At 41.1% G+C, this 12,020-nt stretch overlaps 1 protein-coding gene across 2 annotated transcripts in view; it reads left to right on the top strand.

Annotated features, from left to right (window-relative positions):
* Positions 1-12,020, top strand: part of kif5aa (kinesin family member 5A, a) — a 30,290-nt gene that overhangs the window by 14,156 nt on the left and 4,114 nt on the right. The window contains exons 13-25 of one of the 2 annotated variants that reach the window (NM_001199776.1): positions 1,310-1,378; positions 2,131-2,337; positions 3,873-4,019; positions 4,735-4,923; positions 6,048-6,165; positions 6,628-6,686; positions 8,047-8,153; positions 8,652-8,753; positions 8,839-8,899; positions 9,617-9,688; positions 9,921-10,025; positions 11,266-11,482; positions 11,645-11,789. In NM_001199776.1, the coding sequence (NP_001186705.1) occupies positions 1,310-1,378; positions 2,131-2,337; positions 3,873-4,019; positions 4,735-4,923; positions 6,048-6,165; positions 6,628-6,686; positions 8,047-8,153; positions 8,652-8,753; positions 8,839-8,899; positions 9,617-9,688; positions 9,921-10,025; positions 11,266-11,482; positions 11,645-11,789 (1,598 nt within the window). Of the gene's footprint in view, positions 1-1,309; positions 1,379-2,130; positions 3,563-3,872; positions 4,020-4,734; positions 4,924-6,047; positions 6,166-6,553; positions 6,687-8,046; positions 8,154-8,651; positions 8,754-8,838; positions 8,900-9,616; positions 9,689-9,920; positions 10,026-11,265; positions 11,483-11,644; positions 11,790-12,020 lie in introns of those variants that run through there. The other variant, XR_012385005.1, reaches the window with a different exon arrangement.

The raw sequence follows: 12,020 nt of genomic DNA, 5'->3' as shown, positions 1-12,020 counted from the left end.
CGTCACAATCTAAATCTAACCCAATATTAACATCTTATGACGATGTGTGCCTGCTGGGTTGTGGCACACCATACCTAACTTCTAACTGATATGACATTACTTTATTTACCAAACATTAATATGTCACACAGGTCAGATTTAAAATTCTCTTTTTGTTTTTTAATTCAGACCTTCATTGCTTTAATTCAATCATTTACTTACAGATTTATGGAGCGTAGAGCTTTTACATTGGATATTCAAAACAGTTAGAATGCAGAAAGAGTAGAAGATATAAGTACATTTACATTTAGTCATTTAGCAGAAGCTTTCATCCAAAGCGACTTACAAATGAGGACAAGGAAGCAATTTACACAACTATAAGAGCAACAATGAAGAAGTGCTGTAGGCAAGTTTCAGGTCTGTAAAGTCTAAGAAGGAAGGCAGATTTTTTTTTTCTGCTAAATGACTAAATGTGATATAAGTAAATACAATTAAAGGCTCTTATCTGCGCTCAGGATTGTGCTACTTATTTAAAACTAGTTTAATTTTCAAGCTCATGCTAGAGAATCAAATCAAACAGCAATTAGTTCCTGATTTTCAGTTCTGTAATCTACAATTGGATGACAAAAGCTTGTCATTTAGTCAGCTCTTATAAGTGCTAATAAAGGTTCTCTGCAAAAAAATAAAATAAATAAATACTTGGAGTTTTTTCCTTGGTTCTAGTGGTAATAATTAAAACGCTTAAATAAAGAAGCATTTTCTAGACTAGTAAAAATGATTGCCTTGCTTTCAGAAAAAAGTTTTTTTTTTGCATCAAATAGTTGGCAACAATAATCTTCCAATGTGCTATAAGCAAAATAATGATTTGTTTATACAATAATGGTTCAGTCCCTCCAGGATTTAGTGAGTCCAGTGGTTCTTAATATAAAAAAGGAACAAAAGTATAAGATTTGTGTGAATTTACTCTGCAAAACACAATAATCAAAGCAAACAATTCAATACGTTTTGACAAAATCAATCTCAAAATCCGTCATTTTCAGCCAAAAAAACTATCCTTACAAAATCTTTGACAGACTGATTGTTAACTTGGCAAGACAGAACTTCTCTATACTTGCTTCTTACCTATGAACATTTGTAGATATCCAGACTAAGTAGAAGACAAACACTCTAAGTAAGGAAAGCTTTTATTTGCACTCATGGCATTATTAGTTATGTTATTGAAATGAAGACTCACTGTGGACCATGTGTCATCTATCACATCATAGTTTACAGTATCTATATGCAGATATGTGCTGTTTTACCCTAACGTCATCCACTGTGTGCTTTCCAGGATGATGAGATCAATCTCCAGTGTCAGCTGGTGGAGAAGCTGAAGGAGCAGATTCTGGATCAGGATGAGGTCAGAGATTACTCAATAATTTAGATTCTTATTGTTATATATATATCCATGTCTATGTCAATGTCAATATATCAATATCTATGTAGTTGAAGTCAGAAACATGAGCCCCAACTCATCTCTAATAACTGATTTATTTTGTCTTTGTCATGATGACAGTAAATAATATTAGACTAGATATTCTTCAAGACACTTCTATACAGCTTAAAGTGACATGTAAAGGCTTCACTAGGGTAATTAGGGTAACTAGGCAGGTTAGGGTAATTAGGCAAGTTATTGTATAACGATGGTTTGTTCTGTAGACATTTAGAAATAAATATAGCTTTCTAATAATAAGGGGCTAATAATATTGACCTTAAAATGGTGTTTAAAAAATTAAAAACTGCTTTTATTCTAACCGAAATAAAACAAATAAGGCTTTCTCCGGAAGAACAAATATTATCAGACACACTGTGAACATTTCCTGAATCTGTTCAACATCATCTGGGAAATATTTTAAAAGGAAAAAGAATTTAAAGGGGCGAATAATTCTGAATTTAACTGTATATATATTTATGTTACAGGCAGTTGTTTAGGCATTTCACTCGTATGTATATGACTGTGTGTATGTGAAAATGAAGTTTGAATTTTGACATCTTTAAGGGGATCAAGCATTACCTACACAGGTTAAACCCCGTCTGTGATTGGCACCCTGTGTCTACAGTATGTTTGGTTGAGAGCGGTGTTTGTGAACTGTAACGCTGTGGTGTGTTCAGCTGCTGGCCTCCACCCGCGGCGACAGTGATAAGGTGCAGACGGAGCTGGGTCGTCTGCAGACGGAGAGCGAGAGCGCCAAGGCGGAGGTGCGGGAGGTGCTGCAGGCGCTGGAGGAGCTGGCCGTCAACTACGACCAGAAGAGCCAGGAGGTGGAGGAGAAGAGTCTGCACAACAAACAGCTGGCCGAGCAGCTCAGCCACAAGATGGTGATCACACACTCATTTCTCTCCATATGCACCAAACACCTTCCAACAAGCACCCCACATTTCCAGGAGAACACTGTGCTGTTCTGAGTGAGAAGGCTTGACATTAGCTGTAGGATATAAGTCTCTTTCCAGAACCTTCTCATTCACTGTTCCTCCCTGGTGGAAAGGACTCTTTTCACAAGATTGTTAGGATGCATTTAAATTGGTGGCTTCGTTTATCAGCTGTTGAACACGACTGAAGAGTTTATTCTGCAATAACAACCGCCTGCATGTACTTCATCCTGCTGATTATACAGCTAGTTGGCAAAATATTTTTTCTAAATAGAGCCTAAAAATTATTCTGAGGTATAAGAGTTCATCACGGCTTTAAAGACAAAGCTGATAGAAACAAAAATGGCTGAATGGTGTATACACTAACCATGATTCAGTCTCTAGATGGCGCCAAACATTCAAAAGCATGAGCGTGTGTAACAGGTCATATTAGATCGCTCCACTTGCACACATTAAAATACTATAAAAAAGGAAGGGATTAACGTGTTTACTGTTTTACATGTAGAGCGCCGCCTCTGTTACCTCATAAGGAAAATTCATTGTGATGTGTGGGAAGAAGAAGCCAGTGCACGAGGGCTGGTTGAATGTCTTTGCGCTCATTTTTGTTCTGTTTTTCACAGACAATAAATCACCAAAAGATCAAAGTTGATAAGTGTTCACACAACGCAGAAGAGGCGCAAAAGACTAGTTACATTGGTGCCGTGACCCGGATGAGAGTTATGTTTAGGGGGGTGAATGTAACAGAGGCCAGCAAGTAAGTGCTGGCCATGGTCTTTAGCCTCCTTGTTAGAGCAACCGACTCCCATACAAAGAGTTGCTGGTTCGATCTCAGTTCGGAGCGGGTTGGGTGGTGTAGGACCGGCGGGGTTACATTGGTGCCGTGACCCGGATGGAAGTGAGGCGGAGGCCAGATAGTAAGTGCTATGCAGGTAAACCTCACTCCTCTGACCTCTAAAGGTGCTCTAGCGACAGATGCTAGAGACCACGATCTTCAGCCTCCTTGTTAGAGCAACCGACGCCCATGGGGAAGGTCACTGGTTCGATACCAGCTCAGAGCGGGATGGGTGCAGTAGGACCGGCGGGGTTACACATGACCGAAAAAAGCATATGAATATGGATGAAAACATTCACTGACGGTCAAGATGATTCAAAATACCCAGAGTAGTCTGTGTCAGTAGTTTCAGCAGCTGTTATCTGAGAATAACCATACATTGGAATGTCACAACTGATCAGAATCAAGTATTCCAGACAGCCGTGTAGTAAATAAATCATTCAAAAATAGGATAGTTGAAGTAAGACGTGCTATTTTTCACACTAGTCTTACAAGTGTTGGAGGCATCACAGTATCCTGTAAGATGTTACTGGTGTAGCTAGTGCTGGCATTGCAGTGGAAAAGCAAATCACTGCACTGAACTGCATCAAGCTGTGTCATTCAGGGGAAAAGCATCGAATGTTGTGTCCTCACCGCTTTCTTACCTTTCTAGGCCAACCTGATGGAGCTGGAGGCGGAGCTAGCGCAGATGCAGGAAGTGAGCTCACAGCAGAGGAAGCGCATCGCTGACGTGTTGAACGGCCTGATGAAGGATCTCAGCGAGTTCAGCAGCATCGTCGGAAACGGAGAACTCAAGCTAGTAAGACCAGAGAGCACATTCCCTTTAGGTTTATTTTCATCTGCTCATAGCTGATCGATGAGCTAAACAGGCTATCTGTCTCTAATAGAGGCAGTGTGAGCAAAAATCCTGGTTTGAGTCATTTTATGCAGTGATTTATTTTAAGATATAGTTACTTACATAAAATAAAAAGGGTTATAATAACTATAACCCAGAATAAACCCTGACAGGTTTATCAGCAGCTGCTGTAAAGACTGAAGGGGTTATTCTGTGATAACAACCGCCTGCGTGTACTTTATCCTGCTTATTACACAGCTACTGACCACAAAACAGAAACGTTAGACACAAAGCATTGTTCTGAGCCATACTAGTTCATTAATTCTTTAAAGACGAAGCTGACAGACATGAAATGGCTGAATGGTGCATACGCTAACCTGCACATTATTCAGTCTCTAGGTGGCGCCAGACAGACAGTCAGAAACAGCAGCGAGACAGACACGCATGTAAATATATATGTAGACGTATTCACTGACGGTCAAGATGACTCATTAGTTTCAGCAGTGGTTATCTGAGAATAACATGTATAATGTAGCAACTGACCAATCAGAATCAAGCAAATACAGCCAATGCAAACTGACTGTGTGACGTCCTGAGTCCACTGATGAGCTGATGCACAGTAGCGTCAGTTGCAGAAGTGTGTGTGTTTATGGTGACAGTAATCTGTGTGTGTGTGTAGCCGGTGGAGATCAGCGGTGCGATTGAGGAGGAGTTCACCGTGGCACGTCTCTACATCAGCAAGATTAAATCTGAGGTGAAGTCGATGGTGAAGCGCTGCCGGCAGCTGGAGAACATGCAGCTGGAGTGCCATCGCAAGATGGAGGAGACCAGCCGGGAGCTGTCGTCATGCCAACTGCTCATCTCACAGGTGTGTGTGTGTGTGTGTATAATTCATGACTATGCGAAGATTTTAGGCTGTTATTGAGTGTATTTACTTGATGTAAATGTGTGTGAATCTACATTTATCCAGTTTTATTTTCATTTCAAAAATCAATCTGCATATTTTTACCACATTCTGCACAGAAATAGCACAAATGTAGACAGATTCTGTCTGGCTCTGGGTATGACAGTGTTGTTACAACATTGAGGTGGTTTATGAGGACATGTCTTGTGTCCTCTAATTCAAAAGGCTTAATAATCCAATCGATGGGGTCTTTTCACATCCAGAGTCTGCCACAGGTTTGCTGTGAGGGCTGGGTTTAGGGGTAGGGGAACACTGGTTTTTAATGTGAAAAAATACATTACCGGCATCACGGTGGCGCAGTGGGTGGCAGGATCACCTCACTGCAAGAAGGTCTCTGGTTTGAGTCTCGGCTGGGTCAGTTGGTGTTTCTGTGTGGAGTTTGCATGTTCTCCCCGTGTTGGCGTGGGTTTCCTCCGGGTGCTCCAGTTTCCCTCACAGTCCAAACACATGCGCTATAGGGGAACTGATCAACTACACTGGCCGTAGTGTATGAGTGTGGATGAGTGTGTATGGATATTTCCCAGTGATTGGTTGCAGCTGGAAGGGCATCCGCTCTGTAAAACATATGCTGGAAATGTTGGTGGTTCATTCTGCTGTGGCAACCTTTGATTAATAAAGGGACTAAGCCGAAAAGAAAATGAATGAATGAATGAATGAATGAATGAATGAATAAATGAGTTGACGGTTCATTCTGCAGTGGCAACCCCTGATTAATAAAGGCACTGAGCCGAAAAGAAAATGAATGAATGAATGAGTTGCCGGTTCATTCCGCTGTGGTGACCCCTGATTAATAAAGGGACTAAGCCGAAAAGAAAATGAATGTTTGAAATTACATTTCCCCCCTATGGAAAGTCCTCATAAATCACCAATACCAGTATAAGTAAGTGTGTGTGTGCCATATCGAGTAAATGTCAAATAAATGTGACTGTAGTCTATCCTGTTAACTTTGTGTCTTCATGTGTGTGTGTGTGTGTGTGTGTGTGTGTGTGCGTGCGTGTGTGCGTGCGTGCGTGTGTGTGTGTGCGCAGCATGAGGCAAAGATCCGTTCTCTCACAGAATACATGCAGAACGTGGAGCAGAAGAAGAGACAGCTGGAGGACAACTATGATGCTCTCAGTGAAGAACTCTACACACTGCAGAACTCTGGTGACACACACACACACACACACACACACACACACACACACACACACACACACTGCAGTTCATCACTCTTATGCTCTGGTCTTCAGACTCTTCTGCTTCTATCACAGATTTTGGTTTGAGTGAACTGAATAAGAGGACTGGATTCAACAAAGTCCAGCTCCAGCATTAGTCTCTTAGCAGATGAATGAGGAATACTGATATTGAATGTGCACTTTTAGAGGGATATACGTTAATACACACAAATACTTACACTGCTAGATTTCATTTTTACAGAGACAGTGATATGACATTTGTTTTGTAATGTGTCATATCTTTATGTGTCGTATGTGTGTCAAAAACAACTGAGCTGAAGTCAAGAGGACGTGTTTCAGATTCAGACTGAGCTCAGTTCTGCACTGCACGGCTCCATTAATGCATGTGTGTGTGTGTGTGTGTGTGTGTGTGTGTGTTTGTTTCTATCAGAGAGTCATGTGGCAGAGCTGGACGGAGGAGAGAAGGCGGACAGAGAGGCTGATGGGAAAGTAAGTGGGTCATACTGTATATGGACACACATCATCAGGTTGCATTTACAGGAGATAGTTCACTATGAATGAAAGCGTCTGTCCTTAATTCCTGTCCCTCGTGTCATTTCAATCCCCTGAGAGCTTTGTTCATCTTCAGACACAAATGAAGATATTTAGATATAATCCTGGAGCTCTTCATCCTCCATAGTCCAGACCAGACCAAAATCACCCTCAACGCCCTCTCCATGAGCTGTGGTCATGACCGAACTCCAGCAACACTTCTGTGCATTAATGAACACAATTAAAATGATAATTTTGTGCATATTCTCTGTTGAACGTTAGTTCAGGTGCACATTAACCATGGCCAATACAATGCTTGCACAGAAGACATGGGTCAATAGAGACATTTCACCATTTTTGTGTCATGGTGAAGTTTATTTATGAAGTAACTGAGAGCTGATCACGTGATCATGATTGACCACAGCTGGTGCTGCATTATCTAATGCATGATTCACCAATCAGACCATTCCAAACTCACTATAAATAACCAGAGTTCCTTACCTCAGTCATCTTCGTCTTGAAGAATTCCCCCTTCCACCCTCACTCCTCCTTTCTTTAGATAGGGCGGCACGGCGGTACAGTGGTTAGCACTGTTGCCTCACAGCTAGAATGTCTCTGGTTAAAAGCCGTACTGAGCCAGTCGACCTTTCTGTGCGGAGTTCTCCCCGTGCTTGCGATGGTTTCCTCCAGGTTCCCCTGTTTCCTCCCACAATCCAAAAACACAAGACCTAAGTAAATTGAACATTTTAAATTGGCATCAGCTTAGTGAGCCGTATCTCTCTTTAGCCATCCTATCATCGGTCATTAGCTAGATATAAGTCAGGGGAGTTCATCGAGACCTACATGAGCTCAAACTCCCCTCTTGACCTAGCTGCAAACAGGAGGGAGCCCCAGGCTCGAGGATCTTCTGAGCTCAGAGCTCTCTCTCAGTACAGCATGCCAAACACGCTTCATAATCGATCTCCGGCTGAGGGCGAACTCTTGAATAAGCAAGTGCACTCTTCTGGAGGATGTTTTTGGTCAGGTCTGGACTTTGAGAGTCTCTGGAGGACGAGAGAGCTTCAGGATTTCATCTACATTATCTTCATGTTTGTCCGGAAGATGAACGAAGGGCTCAGGGGATTGAAGCATCGTCAGGGAGAGTCATTAAGGACAGAATCTGCAGTCTTGGGTGAAACAGCTCTTTTGCAATGCCGTGTGTGCATCTCAGACTTTCTTCTCCTAGACATTAGGATAAAAATGAAATCACGGATGGCAGTCAAACATATGTTTGTGTGTGTGTGTGTGTGTGTGTGTGTGTGTGTGTGTGTGTGTGCAGAAGGCCGCTGTTCGTCCAGCTCTGCATGCGGAGTCTCGTCAGACGCAGCTCAGCCGCCTGCGGGATGAAATTAACGAGAAGCAGAGACTCATCGACGAGCTCACAGAGTCAGTCTCACTCCTCGGACATTAACCCAATAATACTTACTGCAGACACACTGCAGAAAAGGCTTTCCTTGCTTAGAGATTTTGTCCTGTTTCCAGTCTAAATGTCTAAACATTCTTAAATCAAGCAGCATTTTCTAGACAAGCAAAACATCTAGAGTTGAGTTCAAACAGAATGAGTCGAAATGTTTTTGTTTTCCGTAAAACAAGCAGAATAATCTGACAATGAGGGAAGAGAAATAATCTTACTGTATGTCGAAATGAAAAGCTACATTATTTTTCCTGCGCCACAGCCAGATTATTTTGTTGCTTTAAGGAGAAGTTCACCTCATTTTGACCCCAGTGTTTTGCTTGTCTTGAGACAAAAAGAAAAAAAAAGGCAAAAACTCTAATTAAGGCAATCTTTTCTTCATAGCATTACACATTTAGTCAGATATAACGTGTGTGTGTGTGTGTGTGTGTTGTAATGAGGTGTTAATGGTATCATCGCATGTGTTGCAGTAAGAACCAGGCTCTGGAGTTGGAGCTGGCTCACGTGCGCTCCAGTTTCAGCAATCTGAAGCTGCAGGACGACAGCAAGAGCGCCTGTCTGGAGCAGATGTCGTACGTCTCCTCATACACCCAGATCCTGAAGCAGACATCTTAATGCTGTGAATCTGTTATTAACGTCTGTCAGTTTCCTCTTCAGGTTTCAACAGGAGAGACACGAGCAGTCCAAACAGGATCTCAAGGGCCTTGAGGAGACTGTTGTAAGTTTCCATTGTAATACACAGAGAGAGAATATTCAAACTCCATCAGATCACTGTGGAAATTAAAACATATATTTATATGTATATATATATAGCTACAAATTTATTACAAATAAAACACCGGTAAAATCAGATGTGCATCAGTGTTCACAGCCTTTGCTCAATACTTTGTTGATGCACCTTTGCTAGTGATTACAGCCTCAAGTCTTGTTGAATGTGATGCCACAAGCTTTGCAAACCTGGGCATTTTTGCCCATTCCTCTGCGTATATTTGTACATTATTTAATGTTTTTGTCTTGTTTCTAGTCCAAATATCAACAAATTATAAAATCAAAAAGCATTTTCTAGACAAGCCGAACATATTGTCTTGTTTTAAGAAATAATGAGTCAAAATGAAGCAATTAAGCAGAATAATCTACCATGAGGTGAACAAAACAATCTTCTGCCAAAGTGAAAACTAGATCATTCAGCGGCTGGTCGACACCTCATGAATTTAAGCTAACAGAACATATCTGGACATGTTTAAAAATGATTGATTCACAACCAAGCGAGCATCAACAATCTACAAGCTCTCACAGCAGCAAAAATCAAACTGTGTATGCCTACTTTTTGGATAGAAGTCGGGAAACAGAAAGGATTAGTCTCAGTTTTATTCCACCAGCGAGTAACAGTGAATGAGAAAGTTCTGGAAAGTGATGTTGAGTTTGTCTTTCGCAGGCTCGGGAACTCCAGACCCTCCACAACCTGCGCAAGCTGTTCGTTCAAGACCTCACGACTCGGGTTAAAAAAGTGAGTTCAGCACCTGAACATGGATCATGCGCTGGAGAGATCTTATACTGCTGTGTGTCTTTGATTATGCTTCATTTTTCAGTTTAATTCTACATTTAAGTACTGTGGAATATTCATTTACAGCATGCACTTACTAAAGGAGAGTCAATCAGAACAATACACAAGGGTTAATTGGCTGTTAGTGTAAAAGGCAGTGTATAGTGAAGTGTCAGCTCATCTTCTCTTTGCACAGAGTTCAGAAATTGGACCTGATGATAGTGGGGGGTCTAACACCCAGAAGCAGAAGATTTCCTTTCTTGAGAACAACCTGGATCAGCTTACAAAGGTTCATAAACAGGTGAGGACGCTCTGAGGTTACGTTTGTTGGACATATTTCACTGAATCCATGTCATCCCATTATATCCATACACTTCACTGAACATCTCTGCATCGCCTATTTACTATCATAGTGCAGGATAATATGCTTATATATTGTAACTTTAACAGTTAAAAGCTATTAGTTACTAGTAAATTAGTTAAAGTTATTAGTAGGCACACACAGATCTGCACGCGCAGAAATACACAGACTTCAGCAGATTTGTAGCTCATCGTTGAGTCTTTATTTACCTGTGTTAATGTGTGTAAATCTATATTCATATTTTTTGAGAGCTATACTATATTTTTCATTAATTACAGTAATATTATTGACTATTATAAAAAATGTTCATATAATTACAATACAGTTTGTGCAGTAATATCCTGTCTTTTAGTAGATATTTTATGCTTTGATTACCAAATAAGTGGATCCAATTGGATTTGCATTGTAAATCTTGAATAAAAGTTAAAAAAGGTATTATTTTTATTTTTATACATTAGGTTTTTAGTTATGAAACTTTCTGAAACAAAGTTTGATAAAACTAAATTTTGCACAAAATAAGCAAAAAATGTCCACAGATTCTGTCTGGCCCCAGTTATTAGTAGGGCCAGACTATCTGCAGACATTTTTTGTTATTATTGTGGAAAATCTTGTAAAAAATCTGCGGATTTATGCAGAATTATTTTGGGAGAATCGTTACTACAAGTTTAAAATATAAAATAAAAAATAATAGCTTTTTAATTTATGAATATTGTTCATAATGCAAATCCAATCCATCTAGATCCAGTTGATTGGTAAACAAAGCAAGTCTCTCATATAACATCTCTACTAAAAGACAGAAAATATTACTTCACAGACTGCATTGTGAATAAATCAAATGAACACCTTCATATTAGTAAATATTATTACTGAAATTAATTTAAAAACCAAATACATATAAATGTACAAACATATACACAAGTAAACAAATAGACCAAATGATACGTTAAACATCTGCGGAAATCTGTGTATTTCTGTGCACATGGATTCTGTCTGGCTCTAGTTATTAATAACTAATACAGTTATGGAAACTGATAACCTCAACTTTAACTTCATTTAATTGTAGTAATGTGCACCTTCTGTACAGCATCTGTGAAACAGTAATTGTTATGAAAAGCGCTGTACAGATTGAACTCAATTGAGCTGAGCTGAATTTCCTCATTGCGTCCTCTGTGTCGAGCAGCTGGTACGTGATAATGCAGATCTCCGCTGTGAGCTTCCGAAGCTGGAGAAACGTCTTCGTTCTACGGCTGAGCGGGTTCGGGCGCTGGAGACAGCACTGAAGGACGCCAAACAGGGCGCGATGAATGACCGGCGCCGGTACCAGCAGGAGGTGGAGCGCATCCGGGACGCCATGAGGCTGCGTTACCCACTGCGCCGGCCCAACGCCGCTCAGATCGGTACGCTGAACACTGCATTCACATTCACACACACTCTCTCAGATCCTCTTTACAGCGCATTGATGATTGATGATGTGTGTGTGTGTGTGTGTGTGTGTGTGTGTGTGTGTGTGTGTGTGTGTGCGTGTGTGTGTGTGTGTGTGTGCTTTTCTCCCCTCTCAGCTAAGCCAGTGAGACCCGGGCATCACGTCACCGCCACATCGCCCACCAGCTTCTCCGTCACACGCGCTAGCAAACCGGCCACGTCTTACAGCAATGCCCGATTCCTGCAGGACGAGAAGATGGAGAACAGCCAGAAGACCAACACGTGAGCATCTGTCTGTCTGTCTGTCTGTTAGGGGTGTTAAAACTTATCATTTGGTCAATGCACCATGATGCAGATGTTGATGATTCGGTATCAGTTCAGTAATAGATCATAACCAGTTATTACATGCCAAGGTCATTCATCTCTTATGAGCTGTCACGCTAGAATACTATGGCGAGGGAGGCGAACGTAAGTAATTAACACACACCAACTACTGGAAAAGCAGAGAACTGA

This window comes from Danio rerio, chromosome 9 (genome assembly GCF_049306965.1).
Source record: "Danio rerio strain Tuebingen ecotype United States chromosome 9, GRCz12tu, whole genome shotgun sequence".
In the NCBI taxonomy this organism is placed as follows: Eukaryota; Metazoa; Chordata; class Actinopteri; order Cypriniformes; family Danionidae; genus Danio; species Danio rerio.
This window is presented reverse-complemented; position numbering and strand designations above follow the sequence as displayed.